General features: G+C 41.2%; 1 protein-coding gene and 1 pseudogene across 11 annotated transcripts in view; both read right to left on the bottom strand.

Moving 5' to 3' along the window:
* Window positions 1-22723, bottom strand: part of LOC147025329 (carnitine O-palmitoyltransferase 2, mitochondrial-like) — a 118782-nt gene that overhangs the window by 50706 nt on the left and 45353 nt on the right. For 9 of the 11 annotated variants that reach the window (XR_015059459.1, XM_085886191.1, XM_085886193.1 and 6 more), the window contains 5 exons: window positions 21750-21920; window positions 21380-21460; window positions 2141-2247; window positions 1735-1942; window positions 1336-1540 (listed from right to left, as the gene is read on the bottom strand). Coding sequence is in view for 10 of the 11 variants with exons in the window: in XM_085886191.1 (XP_085742317.1) it covers window positions 1336-1540; window positions 1735-1942; window positions 2141-2247; window positions 21380-21460; window positions 21750-21920 (772 nt within the window). In the remaining variant the exon portion in view is untranslated. The remainder of the gene's footprint in view (window positions 1-1335; window positions 1541-1734; window positions 1943-2140; window positions 2248-21379; window positions 21461-21749; window positions 21921-22723) is intronic. The other 2 variants (XM_085886194.1, XM_085886195.1) reach the window with 1 other exon arrangement.
* Window positions 3906-16353, bottom strand: LOC147025332 (uncharacterized; annotated as a pseudogene).

The following is a 22723-nucleotide window of genomic DNA, read 5'->3' as shown; positions in this document are numbered from 1 at the left end:
GATGGGTACCACTGTAGCATGTCTCCTTACCTAAGGTACTCTTAATTCATTAACTACGGTCTATTTTTCAGGATAAAAAAACACTCAAAAAACATTTTTCATTAAAAAATTAATTACATCTCTTCTATTGAAATGGGAGACATGACTTGCAAACTGGCCTGAAGAGTGGTGTCCAGAAGCCATTTTAAAAATAACAATAAATGCAAGATGCAGGGAGATGAAATTCGCTGCACATGATGTGCAGCGTGTGCAGAGTAAAAAGGTTGTTAATTTACGTCTGGATGATGTCTCTTAAATAACGGATATATAAACACACCTGACACTCGGTGAAAGCTTCAGACTTTGGCATGCTCAGGAGGCTGCACCATCGAAATGAAACGTCCCAGAAGATAAAGAAAATAGGATCGCATTTGTACAAGTCTTGCTTTAAAATAATGCACTTCCTTCTACAAAACATTATATCTTCCAGTCTACTTGAATATTTCAAACAAAATAATTCCAACCCATCAATTTTTCATTGTCTTTGATACTAGGCTATACATAAACCTCAACATCATGAAAATCAGAGGAAAATTATTCAAGTTATGACCAAAAAGGTGGTTTTTGTTAATTACGTCACAATCTGAAAAAAGTCGGTCAAGGCCTCAAAACAAATATTTGGTGTGCAACTCAGTGCAGGTCCACTATTATGATGCAAGAACATCGAGGAAGGTTAAACGTTCTTTAAAATTCAGCATTAGCGAGATTGAGCGATGACAAAAAGTGTATTTTTTGAACAGTGCAAAAACGGTATTGAAAAAGTTTAAACACCACCATTTGACCTGAACCGTCAACCCAGAGTGGTAAGATGTAAAATAAGTGCAAATGCGACTTGCTCTGGGCTATCTAGTGAGGGCAATTTTGTTCCAATCAGACAAACGTCAGTCGGGTTGTCATAAAAAATGTTAAAATATCTATGAGATCATGATCTTAAAAATTAGGTCTCGGTCAAAAAAGACAACCCCATGCACTTTCTATTTGCATTATTGACAAAATTTCATTTCAAATGTCCTTGCTGGCTCAGAGATACAGCTCAGAAATCGATGCAGTTGACAAATTGAGAGGAGGGAGAGTGTAGGAAGAAAAAACAAAATTGCAATAATAATTTTCTAAATGGTGGTTTAATACTCCTTGGGGTCTAAGAAACTTTGTAGTACCATTAAAAATTTGGGCCACCAATTGCATAAACAATCCCTCCAACAGCAATAAGCATTCCCCTAAACCACAGTGGGAGGCTTAACTCGTACAGGTGTAGTGTGCAAGGTTGTGCAAATTAGTGAAGACCCTTTTCCTTACCATGATGGTGCTTGCAGGCAAAATGTACCCCGAATCATCAAGCAGATTGCAGATGTATATGTATCCTTGATGAAGCAAAACAAAATGGCGGGTGCCAAGTTTGGTCTGGAGCTCGTCCTGTGATTCCTGAGGAATGCGGCTTGTACCGAACAAACGATTGAGTTGAGACATGCACATCAGAACTGATTTTGGATAAATCCCCGACCTGTCAAGGCAATTGTGGTGTGAGCAATTGAAAGACTTTTGAAGGTGAATGTCTTTCTGTACTACAGTTAGCTCAATTTAAACTTGTGGTAACATAACCTTTGTATTGAGAAACAGTTTGTGAAGGTTTCATTAATCATAGTTTCGAAAAAAAACCAAATCCAAGGCAGCTTGAATAGCATTAGAGACACTCACACAGAACCAGTGCCATGTCTATGAGCCAGGCCATGACTGTTTGCTGGGGAAAGTAGACCAGCCATGAGAGAGCGATGAAATCGAGCGAACGAGACAATCAGGTTTGTCGCACACATAAGCTGTGAACCAGGAGTAATTGCCATGTTGATACCAATATTGTTGATAAGTAGAGATTTTCTCTGTTTATGGAACCTGTCCAGCCAGAAGGCTTTGGGGTAGGGAGGGGGGGGTGTCCAGGGCAGTGTAGATTATTGAAAGACTTCACAATTAGATTGGTAATTACCATCAACATCTCTGCTGCAATTCACTCAAATTAACTAATGTCATTAAATTTTAAATAAATCTTTTATTTCTAACTGAGCTTTCAAATGTTATTTGAGATTGTTAAGCAAGACCAATAGCTTACCAGTGGGGTAGCTTGTGTGTTGGTTTTCCTTGTCGTAAGCCAAGAGTTCATCCTGCAGCAACTGACCCTCTCCACGTTCAAATGAACTACAGATTTGCTCTGTCTTCCTGTTATACACAATTAGTCAATACCGATAAACACATCAAGGTAATCAAGGTACAATCATCGAAATTACACCTTTCCACAATGTGGGGAATGCACACATTTACACGAATCAAAACACTCTCGTACTCCTGTGATAGATGTTCATGAACATGATGACAATGCATCATTAGTAAAACAAAACGACACCATCAAGGCTTTTGCAGTGATTACTGCAGAACTAATTGTTACACGAATTGCAAAATTGTATAAATTCTCTTTTACTGCTTATTGATATTTTGCTTGCTGTTGAAAAATGAGAAAGATTGCTTTTAAATTTGTTGGTTTTATTTTCATACAACGCTTGGTTGATTGTGATTGGTAGAAATGTGAAATTTAACAATCACTTTATTAAAATAACATAATCTGGTGTGTTTATGTGGAAGAACATTGAATTGACAGATAAAGCATTGTCTTAGAATGAACCAGCATGGATCGGCTTGCTTCGCTCGCCTCTCCACAAGTCATTGCAGAGATTGACGTCACAGATTTGCTGTGTTGTCATGATGTCCATAAAATCATCATGCAAACATTTATTTTGTTAAAGCTCGCCTCTCCACAAGTCATTGCAGAGATTGATGTCACAGATTTGCTGTGTTGTCATGATGTACATAAATCATCATGCAAACATTTATTTTGTTCAAATTTATTTGTAATATTGGTGATGTTATATATATTTGAAATTTTATTAGAAAAGGTCCAAGTGTCAAAATGGTCAATGGTCTAAGCTGTCGAATTTGTCTGTAGGATGTAAGGGATCTAAATGATGTTGAGGTCTAAGGGGTCTAAAGAGTCTTAGGGGTCTTTTTGATCCTCAGGGACTTTTGGGTATTTGGGATATTTTGGGTCTTTTGGGTCCTTGGTGACCTTTGGGTCATCTGGGTCATCAGGGTCTTTCAGGTATTTTTGGTCCTCGGGGCCTTTTAAGTCTTCAGCGTCTTTGGGGTATTTTTGGTCTTTTGAGTCTTCAGGAACTTTTGGGCCATCTGGGTCATTGGGGTCTTGTGGGTCTTTAGGGTCTTTGGGGGTATTTTGGGTCCTCATGGTCTTTTAGGTCATTATGGGTATTAAAGGGTCTTCAACGGTCAAAGGGTTTTCATAGTCCAAATCGTCGAAACATACATTCCAATAGTACATAATTAATAGACGAATGTGCTGTCTTCAAGCGATGTTCAAACAGTACATAATTATTAGACATATTGTCACACAGCTTTTCGTTTTAATATATTTCGATGTTGTCCAAATGGTGACAATGTCATGTGAGGATGACTGTGCCAGGTGGCACTTGGAAAAGATAAACACCAACATATGGAGCTATCTAACTAAACAATCTGCATTGCATTTGGAACATCTTTCAAGAAGTTGCTAAAATAACTCATTTGGTTACCCTCTGAAGAAGCCATAAACTCATGGCTCGAAAGGTGTGTTGTGAAGAGTTAATGAGTAAAGGTACCATGTTCAGTTGCAGATGCAACTAATATATATATATATATATATATATATATATATATATATATATATATATATATATATATATATATATATATATATATATATATATATATATATATATATACAAGTTAAAAAAAAAGAACATTTAGAAATAATTATAAAAACATGGAGGGATGAAATCTCAAAAAAACAAACAAACAAGGAAGGAATGACACCACATTACAATTCCACAACATACACCACAATCCTCTTTTGGATTCCCATCACGACATCTTTTGAGATTTTACTTTTGTTGTGTTCCGTTTCATTTAATGTTAATTTTTTTTTACAAGTTTCTGTTGGTTTTTTTTCGGGGAATATGCATAAAAGAGTTTATAAAGAAAGCAAAATGCAGGTATGCAGATCAATGAGATAATACACAGATATCAGTACGTATGTATCACCCACTGAGCTGTCGATAACTGGAACGAACTTGCAACATGCTCTTCTGGGGCCAAGCAGCCGCCATGTTGAAATACCCTTTCATCGCAAGAACACAAGTAGACAGGGCAACCACAAGGAAAAACTACCATTTTTTTCCAGTCAAGGTTTTCTCAGTGGATTCATCATCCTGAACCCATACCATTTGATATTAGCTTGAGGCCACCCAGAATTTTGCCTCAAATTCAAGATGGCGGCCAAAGTCCAAATTGCCAGCAAAATTACCTTTAGGAGATTTATACTGCCTCGTAGTGTTTCCTGTCAAGGTTTTTTTCAGTGGTTTTGTCATCCTGAACATATATCCTTTGAGATTAGCTTGGGAGCCACCCAGGATTTGGCCTAAAATCCAAGATGGCCCCAAAAATCAAAATAGCTGCCAAAATTAAATTAATTAGGTTTATACTGCCTTATAGTTTTTCCTGTCATATTTTTCTCAGCAGTTCCGGCATACTGGACCTATAGCACTTAAAATTAGCTTGAGGGCCACTCAGGATTTGACCTCAAATCCAAGATAGCTGCCAAAATGGCCGTCAAAATCATCCTAATTATATTCAAACTACCTCTTAGGTTTTCCTGTCAAAATTTTCTCACTGGTTATTAGCTTTGTTTTTTTGTCCTTTGTTATTGGCTTGGAGGGCACCCAGGATTTGGCGTGAAATGCAAGATGGCTAAGAAAAACCAAAATTATGGCTAAGAAAAAAATGGCCACCAAAATTAGCTCAAAATTGAATTAATAAGGGTCCTCTTTTCCTGTTAAATTAACTTTTTGGACCTAATATGGGGTTTATGATGGTATCGGAAATTGATGTTGGGGTCTAGAATACTCAACCGAGCTTTATTATCATGTAAATATGACATTCTCACTCAAAACAGGCCACAAAATGTAAATTGAGATAATATTAACCGCAATTTCTGATATAGCCTGGTGTTGGCGCAGTGGTTAGGCAGCGGCTTGGGATCCAAAAAGTCCTGAGTTCAAGCCCCGTTGGGGCACTGAATTAATACACCAGGGGGTTGACTCAGCCTGTCATCCTTCCGAGGTCGGCGAAATGAGTACCAGTGTACTGGGCCGGTGTATACCCCATTTAAAATAGGTGTACCAGATCCCTGTGTCGTAAGAGGCGACCAGGGTTGCGTCAGGAAGGGCATCCGGCGTAAAACATGTGCCAAATCACTATCGGATCATATGGATGATCCGCTGTGGCGACCCCTCACGGGAGCAGCCGAAAGAAGAAGATGAAGATTAACCGCAATTTCTGGTCATCCTACAGTTCACTTCACCAACAAAATGGGCGATACAAACACATAATTAAGACATAACTGGAAATCCAGAGTTAATGTTCATTTGCTATTATCGAAGTCACTGTCCATCTGTGAGTCAGATGAGTGGACTGCTCTAATACTGCCAGAAGAGGTAGCCGACTGCTCTTCAATGCTGTCACTGTCACTTCCAGTACTCTCGTCCCCTCCTGTGCTGTCATCTCCTTTGTCCTCACTATGGTTGGGTCTCGTTCTTCTCTTCTTCTTTGGGGGCTGGGCCGTGTCTCTCATATCTTCAGTGTCTGCATCATAATTAATGTCACCTGTATGATCGGAAATGATTGAATGCTTTGTCAAATTGATTTAGATAATATAAGGCCAAAAAAAAAAAATGTTGCATTGGCGTAACCCGCCCGACCCTAAAAATTCCGCCGACCCTACGGTTTTTTTTTATCGATATCAAGTATCTTGTTGATTGCGATCGCAAAAACCCGGAAGTGTTTCGGACAGAACCTGCTGCACGCTGCGCTCTGCATATGTCATAGTTTAGCTCGCTGCGTGTGTGTGTGTGTGTGTGTGTGTGTGTGTGTGTGTGTGTGTGTGTGTGTGTGTGTGTGTGTGTGTGTGTGTGTGTGTGTGTGTGTGTGCGAAACGGCTCGGCATATCATTTGTACGAGGGAGAGATATTGCGCCTCGCTCGATCAGTACGTCGTCTGTTGTTCGTGAACAATGCTCTGCCCCTCCAATGCTTTGTCTACCATGTACGACAGTACGCCACTGGCTGTTGTAAAAACTACAGTCAACCTTGTCTAAGTCGAATCTGTTAGGACTGAAGAAATAGCTTAGATTTAAAGGTGTAAAAACAAAAGAATATAAAGAGAAGAGAACTTGATAAGATCTTTGACTTAGGCGATTATTCGACTTATGCAAGTTCGATTTAGGCAAGGTTCACTGTACTAGTTTTTTTTTTGAGTGGGGGGGGGGGTCGCCGACAAAAAGGGGGGGGGGGTACTCGAGCCGAGGGAGATTTTGGGAGGGATTTATTAAAAAAAAAAATCCCTACCTACCTACCCTATTTTTCAGTGACCCGTTACGCCAATGCAACATTTTTTTTTTTGGCCTAAGGATGTGAATTTTATTACTAAATGAGAAACAATAAGATTGAAACAGCAAATGGAAACCTTGCATAGCTTTACTATAAATAAATGTATATTTACTTGGCGTTAACCTTCTTCCACTGCTCGTCACCGAAAGGCTTGGTGGGAATTGGGGGCAGGTGAACCATATTGGCCGAATACCATCTTCCGTTTCTTTCCAACCTCTGTGTTTGATGGAAGGACACTCAATATTTTGTTTCAGACATTGTTACCAGATGAAACCTTGTAAATCGCTCCTCTTGAGGTGTTCATTGGTGCTACTCTCATCTAGCATGATACTTGAACTGGATTCCACTTTCTGCTTGTCGTACATTCTGATCCATGTTCTCACATAGTCTTCATGTTCACTTCCAGCATACATGCAGGTTCTAAAGAAGGTTTTAGCATCGGCGATGTCTTCAACTGAAGTGTGCGATGTGACAAGTTGCGAGAGGAGTTGGAACTTTCCCAGTTTCTTCGGCTTCTTCAGTGGTTTTATTTTTCCAACACCAAATGGAGAAGAGGTTGTATCACACTCTGTAATGCTCTCATCGGCAGGAAGTGCTTGACACATTTTGTCACCAAATTGGTCAGTTGGAGCTTTGATGCCAACATACCTCTCATGGTCAATCTTCATCATCCAGTCTTGTAATAGTTTAATGACAGAATAAGCATAGGTCAGGAGAACAAAGACATCTGTATCTGTCGCCCTGACAATTACAGGATCTGTTGACTTGGATGCATGGAGGATGAGTCTGGTGTCAGCTTCGTGGTGGTTGCAGGTGTCAAGCATCTCGATTTTGAGTTGCTTTATAAACCAGGTACTATCTTCCTCTGTAACAGTTCGTGGAACTTTCAGCTTGGATCTCACAGCATTGGTCTTGTATTAATCGACAAGAAATCTAATCAGTTATGTCTTATTTTCTGAATTTCGCAGAAACGAGTCCCAATCTTTCCCTTTAGGCATGTCCTGTCCAAAGCTTGTGATGTGAGTTCTTCTTACCGGAGTGCCAAGTCGACGTTGAGTGAGCTCCTTCATTGTGGCTGTACTGTATGAATCAAATACGATTCCCAGTTGCTGCGGTGTGGAGTCACTTGCTGGCAAGCAAAATTTCAACAGGGCTGCTGTATATTTTCCCCAAGTTTGCTGAGCAGGAACAGATTTCACAGCAGCCATTCCATGTATAAGCCAATTTCCTTCAGGTGGCTGGTTCTCACAGATTGATTCAGACTCTTCTATGAGGTCGTTCCTCAGTGCTGCTTTTGAACCTTGTCTCAAATCACTCTCTGGTGTGGCTTGAGCTAGTGGGACAGTAGTTAAGGGATATGAATGTGCCTCTTCTGGAGATGTTGCTTTGCCTACCAGTAAACCAAAGGCCTGTCTGTCTTCTTTAAGAATATTATCAACTTTTGGGTCTTTCTTCACCTTCTCCATCCTGGTTTTGAGCTTGAGCTTGGTAATCTTGTCGAAGAAATTGACTCGTTCTTCCCCACTGGCTTTGAGTCTCAAGTCAACAAATTCTTTCTATTTCTGTTCTCCAGATTCTCCGGATAAAATAAATCCTCTTTCAACATCACAATCGATTTCCACACATATGATGAGCGGGACCATTCAGAAATGGGTCGAAATATTTGTCAAGCCGAAGTACTAGATCATGAACCATATTTTCATGTTGTATTTGGGCCGCTATTGTGGTCTCCATGTGGGCTGAGGAGGTGATGATATTTAGCCTTTCCTTCAGTGCAGCTCTGATCTTAGCCATGATATGACTGATCTTGATGAATGTGTCTGTTGTGCTCTCATTGCTACTGTATCCACCTTGCATTGGACCACCTCTGACCTTCACTTCTCGGTTATTGTGGTATTGTGGTCTCAGTTATCAAATCCCCATGGATTGTAGAGAAGTGCTCACAAGACAATGGCACACCATGCGGAAATTTCTCCCTCCCCCAGGTCCCATAATCATTGCACAGCCTCTAAACCCTGCTTTCCGAGAACGGAACATTCTAGGGAACAAATGAGATGAAATATCAATTTGAGGTAATTTTGGTGGCCATTTTGGTTTTTCATGGCCATCTTGCATTTGATGCAAAATCCTGGGTGCCCTCCAAGCTAATAACAAAGGACATAGGTTTGGAATGGCGGAACCACTGAGAAAACTTTGATAGGAAAACCTAAGAGGCAGTTTGAATATAATTAAGATGATTTTCATGGTCATTTTGGTGGCTATCTTGGATTTGAGGTCAAATCCTGGGTGGCCCTCAAGCAAATTTTAAAGGCTGTAGGTCCAGTATGCCAGAACTGCTGAGAAAATTTGACAGGAAAAACTATAATGCAGTGCAAACCAATTAATTTAATTTTGGTAGCCATTTTGATTTTTGGTGGCCATCTTGGATTTTAGGCCAAATTGTGGGAGGCTACAAAGCTAATCTCAAAGATATACGTTCAGGATGACAGAACCACTGAAAAAGCCTTGACAGGAAACATTATGAGGCAGTATAAATCTCCGAAAGGTACTTTTGGCGGCAATTTTGGATTTTGGCCGCCATCTTGAATTTGAGGCAAAATTCTGGGTGGCCCCCAAGCTTATCTCAAATGGTATGGGTTCAGGATTATGAATCCACTGGGAAAACCTTGACTGGAAAAAATGTTAGTTTTTCTTTGGGTTTGCCCTGTCTAAAGGGGTACAGACATAGTTGAGTGTGATAAGCGCTGGACTTCGTCGGGTTCTGTTGATGGATTGAATCACATTTGTGACCACATTTCCACTTTTTTTCTTTTCCTTCGGAGCTTTGTAGTAGAGCTACGAAGACAAAACTGAGAGTCTGATTTTAGGAAGTCAGAAGTGTCAAAAAGTAATTTGAGTTGGTTTCTGTGAGACCAAATGAATTTAATAACTTCATTAAAATGGAATAAAGGGAGGAGGGGGTATTGAGGGGTTGCTGTTGTTGAAGCAATAATGTTCCTCACAGACTGTCCATAACAATGTTCCATACCAACAGAATCTGCAATAATGTTCCTTACAGACAGTCCATAACAATGTTCCATACAGACAGAATCCACAACTATGTTCCTTACAGACACAGTCCATAACAATGTTTCTGGCAGACAGTCCATAACTTTGCTCCTTGCAGACAAACACCATAACTGTGTTCCTTACAGACAGAGTCCGTATTTATATTCCTTTCACCAAAATATGGAGCGATCTAAACAATCTGCATTGCATTTGGAACATCTTTCAAGAAGTTGATAAAATAACTAATTTGGTTACACACTTGTTCCTTCCAGACATATTCCATAACTATGTTCCTGACAGAGAGAGACTATAACTGTTCCTTACAGACAGGATCCAAAACAATGTTCCGTCCAGACAGAGTCCATAACAATGTTCCTTCCAGATATATTTCATAACTATGTTCCTTACAGAGAAACACCATAACTATGTTCCTTACAGAGAGACACCAGAACCTTGTTCCTTCCAGACCTAGTCCAAAACTCTGTTCCTTTAAGACAGGGTGCATAACTGTGTTCCTTTGAGAGAGAAGCCATAACTATGTTCCTTACAGAGAGACACCATAACTATGTTCCTTCGAGACATAGTGCAGAACTATGTTCCTTGCAGACATATTCCAAAACTATGTTCCTTACAGAGAGACCATAACTGTTCCTTACAGACAGGGTCCATAACAATGTTCCATCCAGACAGAGTCCATAACAAGGTTCCTTCCAGATAGAGTCCATAACTATGTTCCTTCCAGACAAAGCCTTGAAACAAAAGAACAAAACACAAACAAACACACACGGCTTGATGTCACTGTGAATCACTTTACTGGTGATTATATCAACACACGTTAAATGATAAATTAAACACATCAGTATAAACATAAACCAAACAGCGACTGATCAGGCAACTTCTATGAAATTGGAATTTCACTGCTGAAAGCCAAACAATAATAAAATAATAATAGTACCATCGTTAAACATTTCAAAATCTGATTTAATATAAAATAAATTTCCCTCAATTGGATGAGTGATGCTTTTGACAGTTGATTCAGAGTAAATTTAACAGTTGATAAGGCTCAAATTCAGAACCCAAGCATCCCAAGTCAACCACCTGAACTACTAAGCTGACACCAGGTGTTTCCATGTTATTAAATCGTTTTAATATTTGTTTCAGTTGATTTGGGGGATGGTTTGGATATGCATTGCTTCTGGAATGGTTCTGTCCACTGTCTACACCCCCCCCCCCAAAGATCCTGGTGTGCTTTGGTTGGGTCCACATTTATGTTTGATTTCTCCTCCTAATAAAATTATTGATTTCTCTTCTGGTTCCAGTTTTTGAGGTGATGGCTTATTCTCTCCAAGGGTCTCTGCCGACTTTCTCAAAGACAAGCTTCCCGTCCTTGTTTGTCACGTTTTGACTTTATTTTGTTGCCTCCATGTTTACTGTGTTTTCCTCGTTCTGTTTTGTTTCAAAAGTTTTGCTATATGGGAAGTTTTTATCGGTCTTGTCATATCAGGTTTCCCTGAGGCCTTCCCGTCTTCCTGCCGATGTGCATGATCATGTTTATTTGTATTTTCTCGTTATTACCGTGAGTTTTTGTTTTCACCACTTTCCCTCCACCCTCCTTATACTGCCCCAAACTATACCCTCTGTTTCATATCTTAAAATATAAAAATACAACAAAAAAAACTTTTTCTCTTCTCACTTTATACCCCACGGAACTACGTGACTTCTTGTACCGACTCATCTTCTTCATTCTCCTCCCTCTTCACTGCCAATCGCACTCTAATATTGAAGGTTTTCACCACAAACCTTCATCACCCTTTCGTCAAACTTTTCCTTCACTTTTACCCCATCTTCCCTCATCTTCAAAAAATATATATTTAAAAAACGTTCTCTTGCAATGCTTCAACTTCCCTTCTTCGCCCAATTCCTCTTCTTCAAAATCTTGTGTTCAATTTGAACTTTCTTTCATCCCGTGTCAAAAAATTCCATCTGTTCCAATGCATCCTTTCTCCACTCTGACTATTCTTCTGCACTCCATCCATATTTCAATGTAGTTAAACGATTCTCTGACCTACAAATTTTAATTATCCCATTTTGCAAAACTTGGTTGTCTTCCATTATGAATCGTTCGTTTTGTTTTTCCAACTTCAGTGCAAATTCATCCCACCTCCTTAAATCGACCTCTTCCTAACTCCCTCCATGTTATAACCCTCTCCTTAACTCCTCCCATCTTGGTCCTATTCCCAGCATCTCTCCACTGTACTCTTCCTTACCAACAGTTCCCCTCTGATATCACAAACTATATGGTTTTCAAATATCTCACACTCTCATTCAGCAACTGCTCAATATCTCTATCATGCTCTCTCTTTCCTCTCATCACATCTCCCCCTCTTCTCACCCCATCAATTTTTGTTCCTCCCCCCACCTACCCCCATCTCCACAATACCTCCATCCAGTCTCATCCTTCCCTTCTCACAACCCTCCCTTCTTCCCCCCTCCATGGCTGTGCCTGTTCTCATCGTCTCGTTCTCCCTCAAAGCTACCCTCTCGCCCCTCCCTCGAAAATCAGCCACCTCCTCTTTCTTCAATGCAAACTTTTCTCTCTTCGCCCTCAAAGCTTCCCCCACACCTTTCTTCCTCAATTCCTCTCCCTCGCCCATCCCTTTCAAATCTCGCCCCTCACTATCCCTTCTCACAGCTGCCCTTCTTCACATCTACAAGGCTGCCTCCTTCCCCCAACCTCTCTCTTCCAGATCATTACTCCACCTCCTCCAATCTCCCACTTTCCTTTTCCCTCTCTCTTATTGCTCCCCATTGTTACTTATTCCTTCAGCACCTAGCCCTTTGTCCTCCTCTCCATCTGACCATCTCCCCTAGCTCTTCAACAATCTGTCATCAACTGTCAACAACCCTCACGACCTCCACCTCCCCTCCCTCACATTACCTTTCCCTCCTCTGCATGCAAAGCCTCCTCCCCTCCCTCTTCCTCAACAGTGTGGATCTCAAACACCTGGGACCTTCACTCTAACATGACTAATCTCTCCATACAAGTTGCCACTGACAAAGCAGACATAACCTGCTTAACAGAAACATTCCTACTCACTGGTTACTCTCTCTATGACCTCAGGTATGAAAGATCTGAGCCCCATTCTGGTGGTGGAGTTGCTGTCTTGATGAAAAACTCTATTCCTCACTCTCCATACACTGCACTGACTCCCCACAACCCCAGGAATAACTGGCTACGGCTTCCCTCCACTCACACCTCTTGTTTATCTGTGTGTTGTAACGTCCACCAAACAGTGATGACTCCATTTACATCTCGCTTGCCGAAAACATGGACCAAATTCTATACACTCATCCAGCTCTCTCTTGCTCATATGCAGTGACTTCAATTGCCATCATTCCAGTTACCTGGGTGTGGGTACCTCTCTCACCTGCAATGGAACTTCAGCAAAGGACTTCTGCAACTCATTGGGACTGACTCAATCAGTCAACTTCCTGGTGTTGGCTTAGTAGTTAGGGAGGTGGCTTGGGATCCAGGGTCCTGAGTTCAAGCCCCTTTGTCTGCTGAATTAATACACCAGGGGGATGACTCAGCCTGTCATCCTACCGAGGTTGGCAAAATGAGTACCAGTGTGCACTGGTCGAGGGGCACTGCATCAGTGACACAGTTGTGCTTCCAAGAAATGATAGCTACCCCTGCAGCTGAGCTGCCATACGCAAGAAGAAGAAGAAGAAGAAGAAGAAGAAGAAGAAGAAGAAGATGTCAACTTCCGGACCCGGATCTCAATCAACGGTACTCCATTTTTCTGCATTTGATTTTAACCAATTTCTCAGAAAATGTCTGCTATTATTTACCTGCTTCAATCAGTTCATCTGACCATATGCTTGTGAAAGCGGTCATCTCTCTGGCTATTATTAGAGTACCACCTAAGTGCCGACGAGTGTGACACTTCACTCAGGCCGACTGGCAGTGTCTTCAAGCATCCATAAAACATCTACGCTGGTCTCCCATTTCTACTTTTTCTGACATCAATTCATCCTGGGAATTTTTTCAAAGAAACTTGCTCTCTCTATCAATCTCTATCACAAATTTATCCCAATCCCTCTTCAGTTGTCATACCCTTCCTCCGTCACATGGTACATTGATGCTTGCGATGAGGCTGTTGTCCTGAAACAACTTGCCTTTGCCTCATAGAAAGCAAATTCAATTGAAGGCAATCTCAGTTCTTTCCACAAAGCTCGGAACAAGTGTGTCTCTATCTGAGGAGAGCCAGAAAACATCTTTCTGATCTCAAGTCTGAACTCTCAAACCTGTCTCATTCCTCCAATCCCTGTTGGCATCCAGTTAAGTACGTTTCTGGTGTATGTTCCCCATCAATCCCTTCCCTTACCTCAAATGGCTGCACAGCTGATGGCATGTGAAAAGGCTGAATGCCTAAACTCTGTGTTTGCTTCGAAATCTTGAGTCCAAAACCCATCACTTTCTGCAGCCACCTTACCAAGTCACACCCAGCTGTTCCTGGACTCTGTGGCCTTTTCTACTGACAAGGTGGAGAGCTTGCTGTCAAACTTCGACTCAGATTCTGCAACATTTCCAGATGGCATCAGCCCTTGTGTTCTAAAAACTTTCTCTGCTGCTCTTGCTCAATGTCTCTCTGTTCTTTTGACCCTCATTTACTCAAGGTCATCTGCCATCTGCTTGGAAATCAGCAAACATGACCACTCTGCATAAAAAAGGTGCAAAAACAGATCCCTGCAACTTCAGACTAATCAGCCTGCTCCCAATCATCAGCATGATCATGGAATCCATCATCGCTTCCGACATCAAATCCTTCCTCTTTTCCAATGGCTGGAATTCTGATCATCGGTTTGGATTTAGACCAGGTCACTCAACTCTGGACATGCTACTTCTCCTTTCTTAACAATGGATGGAGGTGGTAAATGCCAAACATGAGATCAGAGCCATCTCCCGAAACAAATCGTGAGCTTTCAATATTGTATGATATCCCACACTGTTCACCAAATTATCTTCTTATGCTATCCAAGGCAATCTCCAGTCATGGCTTGTGTACTTCCTCCTGCCACAGCCAATGCATGGCTCTTAATGGAATTCTCTCATCTCCTCTTCCCATCCAGGCTGGAGTTCCTCAAGGCAGTGTTCTTGGCCTTGTGCTTTTTCTGGTTTTCATCAATGATCTCTCTGACTCTCTGGAAAATCCTCTTTATCTCTTTGCTAATGACCACCCTCTACCATACCATCTGTCATCACTCTGAACAGCAGGCAGCAGCCTCTTCACTCTCTGCAGACCTGGATAAAATCACAAGCTGGTCAAATACTTGGAATATGTCTTTCAATCGTGACAAATCTCACACCCTCACCATCCATTGGGACCACACTGTGCAGAGTGTTTGTGCTACCGAAGCAGTCTCCTTGGCAAATGGGCACAATACTGGACAGGTTGCCACTCCTACACAGTATACCAGCATGCTGGCACTCATTTTGCCAACCTCGGAAGGATGACAGGCTGAGTCAACTCCACCTGGTATTAATTCAACAGCTGAGCTGAATTTTAACTCAGGACCCTCGAATCCTAAGCCCGCCACCCTAACTATTAAGCCAACACCAGGCATACCTTCACATGTCTCTCCAAAAAAGACCATCTGGAACCCCTGCATTTACTCTCTCAACGATTCCCTTGAAGTCCTTTCATTCAAGCCTTTTGGTCTCACTATCTGCCACTGTCTTTACTGGGAAAGCCACATCCCCAAGCTGACCTCCAAAGCCAGTCGCTGACTGGGCATCCATCCATCCATTGGGGCCATACTCTGTGCAGAGCGTTGGTGCTACTTAAGCAGTCTCCTTGGCGATTGGACACAATCCTGGGTGGGTCACCACTCCGACACAGTATACCAGCATGCTGGCACTCATTTTTGCTGACCTCGGAAGGATGACAGGCAGAGTCAGCCCCACCTGGTATTAATTCAACATCTGAATGGGATTTGAACTCAGGACCCGAGGATCCCAAGCTCACCACCCGAACTGAGCATCCTCCATCATGCAACATCCTTCCTTGGCACACCTGAGCTTCCAACCATTTACAAAGCTTTCATCCGCAGTGTGATGGAGTAATGCTCCGCACTCTGTGGTGGTGCTCCTCGCTCCCACCGACCTCGACTTTATGCTGTGGAAACCAAAGCCTTTTTAAGATCAATTGATCTCCCGAGATGAAGCTGAGACTTTGGGTTTCTCACTCTCTCAACAGAGGCAGGTCGGTGGTCTTTCTGTCTTCTACTGTCTCCTCTATGGCGTTGCCCCCTCCCCCCACTCTGTTAGTGTTCTGTCCTCCCTCCCCTTATATTTCCTCAGGGTGCTCAAGGTCCTCCAAAAACCAACTTCTGTGAAACTGCCAAAATCAAGAATCACTGCTCACCTTCACTCTTTAATTCCTCATTTTTTCCCCCACCTCTTGAATAAATTCCCACATTCTCTTCAATCCAACTCCTCCCTCCAGTTCTTCTAAACAGCTGTTCACCACCATCTCATATTTCCCCCCCCCCCCTCTAAAATCTTCATCTTTACTACCCCTGTTCATCTACTCAAAACCCTCCTCCAAATTCCGTTTTCCTTCCCGAAATTCCCTGTCATACCATCTTCTTTACCCTGTGTTACCTGCCCCATCTCTCTCCTTTCCACAGATATTCTATTGTCTTTGTTCCCCACTATTTTGAGATTCACTCTTCCGCCCCTCTTGTCTCCTGCCTTGTTATATCTTTCTGCGTATTAGTTCTGCCATGAGCCTCGTCTTGGTACACAAAAAAATATACTGTTTATAATATATATATATATATATATATATATATATATATATATATATATATATATATATATATATATATATATATATATATATACATATATATATATATATATATATATATATATATATATAAAATGTTTAATACATTTTTTTTATGTTGTGTTGCATGCATAAGCCCAGAGACAACGGAACTTCCTCGTGTTGGAATCACCATCATAGCTTCAGCAGATATTGAGGGAGATCGGGTTACAGTTTTAGATTGTTTTACATTGTTTTGAGAGGTGAAGAACCACATGGCCAAAAGCCACAATGAGAAGAAGAAAAGAAGAAGAAGAAGAAGAAGAAGAAGGAGAAGAAGAAGAAGAAGAAGTAAAATTGGCGTTTCAGCAATCTCTCAATGTGGTACTTTAGCGATATATTCTGGCGTCTTTTTAATGGCCCGGTCACACCTTGACGTTTTAGCCAGCGATGGCAACGTATTAAAATGTATCTAAAACGCTGGCTTACGTTGAACTTTTGATGTTTTTTTTTTAAGATTCGGACGTATTCATTGCCACTTGGTCTTATGTATAACTCATTGGTAACGGACACAGAACGTTTCGTTGTGTTATAGATAACTTATACCAACGAATGCTGAACCTGTTGTCGGCCTACACAACCGATGCCCAACGATAGTCTAACTTAGGCATAGCGCGTTGCATGCATCGCCGACGATGTCGTGACGTAGCCTATTAAAAGGCTGACGCACAACGATTCGAATCATAACTGCTGTAGAAATGGAAGTGTCAACATCGCGGTCACACCTTGGCGATCTTGCCAGCGTATGCCGATCTAAGAAAAATGTGTCTAAAACGTTGGGGCACGTCAAATACGGTATGAGTAAGTTTGGTATACGTGAGTACAACGCTAAAGTACGCTATCATATGTCGTAGTAAGTAGAGTACGTCAAGAAATTTTAAACATGTTCAAAATTTTACGACGTACTCGGCGTATGACACATGTTCCGCATGCGATGGGGATAAGTTTTACACACGATATGCGGACGCTTACACACGTCCACAAACGCTACTTATAAGCTACTCATAAGTCGAAACACGTCGCGGTAATGTCTTTTTTACGCGAAACTTATTTCTACCTTATGTTTGACGTGCTTTGAATCAATTCTTTACGTAGTCCCAACACACATCGACGTATGTAGACGTATGCCAATGACGTCTTCCGGTCGACAAAAAAAAATAAATTAACGTGTTTCTAGCTTACAACTGCCATATAAAGACGTGTTCCCAGCGGTTTTGGGAATTGGTATATAAAAATGCTGCTCATAAAAGGGGAACCCAACAGTGTTTTCGAGTCCTTTTTGAGTCGATGTCCATGTCAGCAGTAACAGTATCAGTATCAGTATCAGTATTAGTATTAGTAGTAGTTTGTTCATGTTGGCAGTAGTAGGTTAGTGTGAGGGGGAGGGTGTGGGTTATGATGGATCGTCCTTGCGTTTAACGATTTAACGATTTAAATGATAAACTCAACGATTTAAATGGGTGCATCTCCACTATTGAAAGTAGACGCTTGCACTCAACAATTGGATTTTTTTTACACTCAACGACTTTTAAACGGTACCACTCAGCTATTTTCATTGTTTACAATGAACGATTTAAATTGATGTCACTCGCCTTTGTTTTTTGACGCTGGGGTTTGGAAATTTTAATCGTTTCTATTGAACGTGCTAAATCGCTCAAACCCCATTATTGAAAGTAGACGCTTGCGCTCAACAATTGGATTTTTTTTTACACTCAACGACTTTTAAACGGTACCACTCAGCTATTTTCATTGTTTACAATGAACGATTTAAATTGATGTCACTCGCCTTTGTTTTATGACGCTGGGGTTTGGAAATTTGAAGCGTTTCTTCTGAAAGGGTTAAAACGCTCAAACTCGACTATTTTAAATAGATGCTGCCGATGGACAATTGGAATCATAGCCAAGCTCGACATCGAAGTGTGAACATCCTCGTCATACCGAAGAAAAGTTTGAAGAATGCTGCAAATAAGTGTCCTGGCCATGGCCGTGAACGCTGACGCAAGGACGATCCATTATACCGACGTCTTTCAGCCTATAAGTAACTTAAAAGTAACGTCTGTCGATGTGTGGCAACGATCGCATAACGTGCCAACAACACGTTAATCATAGGTTAGAAATAAGTTTCGGGTACGCTAAACATTACCTCGGCGTGTCTCAACTTATGATTAACTTACAAGTAGCATGTGTTGACGTCTGTCAACGATCGCAGACCGTGCATACAACTTGTGGCCAGTGTAGCGGAACGTGTGAGTCATACGCCGGCATACGTCGTGAAATTTCAAGAATGAAAAAATTTGAGGACAACCAAAAAGTACAACGTTTAAAGCCAACGTACAACGACGTATGGCAGTGTTTTTCAACGTGCTCTCAATGTTATCAAAACTTACCCATAACGTATTCAACGTGTGCCAGCGTTTTAGAAAAAAAATTCAAAAATCGGCATACGTTGGCTAAAACGTCAAGGTGTGACCGGGCCTTAAGTCTTGGTAGTTGAAAAAACACGCGAGAATAAAAGTTCTGGCTATTAAATGCTTTTGCCTTCACTCGATAGGAGTTTATGAGCATATCCCTGTATACACATTTGAACGTGCAGACACTTTTTCCCCCACATCATCCCTCTATGTGGAGTACTACTGTACTCTACGAGAGGCATTACACATTTTCTGTCGGTCATGTCTGGAAAGCAAATGCAGCTGCAGATAATGTTCACATGACACGCTGAGAAAATAGATTTTGGGTAAGCTTGTGACTTGCAAGCGTGGGAAACTCACAATGTGGAGAGAAGGCTCCAAGTAGAAAATATTGTTTTCAGATAGTGTTTGAGATAAGTAAGTATAAAGAGGCTGCTCTTCCTTGGTAGTTTGTGGAGCAAGAGATGCTTTGACATGTCTTTCATCCTTCAATGTCTGCACACTTTTCATTCTGCATGATGCAGCCTCAGCATCGCATGAAGCAATTACATTACTTTGGCCACTGACACCTCTTTTAAATTTTCTTCTCCTTTTTCCAAAAAATGTCAGCGCCATTCTTCAGAAACCAAGATTATAAAGTGAACGACACACACTACCCGAAAGAAAAGTAAAAGCCTGTTGTCAATTGCAAGCTTCTCACGCGACTTTTTGAGTTAGGCACTGGGCTTAAATAAGATTACAATGACAGAGGCTGAAGTTAAGGAATACTTTGCTTGGGTCCATCATCACATAATTTTGGCTTTATCTCAGGTATTTGATCGTCAAAAGAAAGACATTACTTTTTTGTTTTCGCAATGTATTGTAATCTGATGTCCATACATCCCTTCAGCTTGTTATTCTGTTCAACATGTCATTCAGTTATATCATCCATGCAAGTGACTCTGTGATTGGATGTATGATGCCCACGTATTGTGGTTCATTTGTTTGTGCCTTAAGGCCCAGTCACACCTTGACATTTTAGCCAGCAATGGCAACATATTAAAATGAATGTAAAACGCTGGCTTACGTTGAACTTTTGATGTTTTTTTTGAAGATTCGGACGTATTCATAACGACTTGGTCTTTTGCATTACGTATTCGTAACGGACACAGAATGTTTCGTTGTGTTATAGATAACTTATACCAACGAATGCTGAACCTGTTGTCGTCCTTCACAACCTATGCCCAACGATAGTCTAACTTATGCATAGCGCGCTGCACGTATCGCCGACGATGACGTGGCGTAGGTTCTGAAAAGGCTGCCGCACAACGATTCAAATCATAACCGCCGCAGAAATGGAAGTGTCAACATCGCAGTCACACCTTGGCGATCTTGCCAGCGTATGCCGACCTCTTAAAAATGTGTCTCAAACGCTGGTGCACGTCGAATACGGTATGGGTAAGTTTGGTTTGCGTGAATAGAATGATAAAGTACGCTATCATACGTCGTAGTAAATGGAATACGTCTTGCAATTTTAAACATGTTGAAAATTTTACGACGTACTTGCCATATGACACACGTTCGTTCTGCATGCGATGAGAATAAGTTGTACGCACGATATGCGATCGTTGACACACATCGGCACAGGTTACTTGAAAGGTACTCAGAAGTCGAAAAACATCAAGGTAATGGTTAGTGTCAGTGTTCCAGACTCCCGGTTTTTTTTTTCTTCGGTATGACGGTGTTCAGTGTACAGTGCGGTTATGATTTAAATCGTTGAGTGGCAGCCTATTAATTATATTATATTATAACCGCACTAGAAATCGAAGTGTCAAAATCACCATCATACCGAAGGAAGGAAGAAAACCCCCCCCCCCAAAAAAAAACCAGGGAGTCTGGAACACTGACGCTAACCATTACCTTGATGTGTTTCGACTTCTGAGTACCTTTCAAGTAACGTGTGTCGATGTGTGTCACCGATCGCATAACGTGAGTACAACACGTCACGCATAGGTTAGAAATAAGTTTCGGGTACGCTAAACATTACCTCGACGTGTTTCGACTTATGAGTAACTCACAAGTAACGTGTGTCGACGTGTGTCAATGATTGCGTGACGTGCCTACAACTTATGGACAGCGTTATGCGGAACGTGTGAGTCATATGCTGGCATGTCTTACAATTTCAAGCATGGAAATTTGAGGACAACCGAAAAGTACAACATTTAAAGCCAGCGTACTACGACATATGGCAGTGTTTTTCAGCGTGCTGTCAATGTTATCAAAATTTACCCACAACGTATTCGACGTGTACCAGCGTTTTAGACAAATTTTCCAAAAATCGGCATAAGCTGGCTAAAACGTCAAGGTGTGACTGGGCCTTTACAAACAGGCATGGCTTGGACTTCTGAGGTCCCAGTGGGCCATCTAAAAAAAAAGTAAATAAATACATAAAATCTATATACCAACGTACCGATATGCTTCATCATCAAGCTGCGCCCGTTGTGCTCTGAGGTACCGTCGGATAGTGTCTTCCAACTTTGGTACAGGTAACCTGCAACACAACAGTATGTCAGGTCATATATTTCAGCAGAACACCACTTCAGGTTAATAAATACAAGTTTCTGTTTACCCCACATACACACCTCACTTGATAATGACAAACTGTTACAGAGATCAGGTCAACCATGGGCACCAAAGGTTTTTTTTATCATGCATCCTTGTACAGACATTTCATAAATTACAGGAATTGGAAATTTTTTAACCTCGTGAAATCTGTTTTCTTATCTGCTCCACCAAAAGAGACCTCAAAAAAAGGCTTTATGTGTCAACAGTGGCCCCACCTTGGAAGCTTCTGAAGGTGTGACATTTCCTGGTTTCCCATTGACGTTTCCAACACATGGTAGCCAGGATCTTCAACTTTCAATGCAGTAGACAGGTATCTGTTCCAGAATGTATTGCAGTAGCAGCGAAAATGCTTGTGGATTGTTGCCTGTCGTACCAATGACCAGGCCCTGGATCCTCACAGAAAGAGATTTGTGTAAAGTACAGGCTGTGATCACCTGATGATTTGTGCTTTTCTATAATTTGACAAAAACTGGCATAATTGTATTTGCTTGAGGTATTTCACTGAAAATATTTGATTTTTTGGTCAAACATGCAGCTGCCACTTCCACCTAATGAAATCTAAGTTTTCCGAACCAGATTTGTCATGTTTTTCTGTTATATCTTCGTCCCTGTGTTGTTGTTTGGATTTCTGTCCAATTTTATGTGGTAAACAAGTAAAAGCGATGTAAAATGGCATAGCCCCCATGATTATAGTGATTTTGCTGTGCAGAGTTAAAGGGTAAGCTAAACTATAATGGCCACCAGTCAACCTGGTGGCCCTCTTTTATCTGATCAAAAAATAAAGTCATGTGCCCATTTATGCCATTGTGTGCTGTGCTTTTGCCAAGTTTGAACAAAATCGGAACATGCATATCTGAGAAATGGTTGGGGACACATTTAAGTTGCAACCTGGCAACCAATCAGCCATCTTCGATCTTATCGCTAAAAGAAACGATGTGCATGTATATGAAAGCCAGAATTCCTTCTCTGTACACCAAGTTTGAACAACATCGGTAAATGCATGTCCGATAAATGGTTGAGGACGTGTTCAACATTGAGTATTTTTACAACTAAAATGGCTGCCAGTCAGGCATCTTGGATATGATCGTGAAACATATGCGCATATGAAAGCTATCATTCCCTTTCTGTGTGCCAAGTTTGAACATGATCGGTAATTACATGTCCAAGAAATGGTTGAGGATGTGTTCAA

This window comes from Eptatretus burgeri, chromosome 6 (genome assembly GCF_056783735.1).
Source record: "Eptatretus burgeri isolate ZD-2024b chromosome 6, Ebu_testis_v1, whole genome shotgun sequence".
Lineage (NCBI taxonomy): Eukaryota > Metazoa > Chordata > Myxini > Myxiniformes > Myxinidae > Eptatretus > Eptatretus burgeri.
The sequence above is the reverse complement of the archived record's forward strand: the minus strand, read 5'-3'. Positions and strand labels throughout refer to the sequence as shown.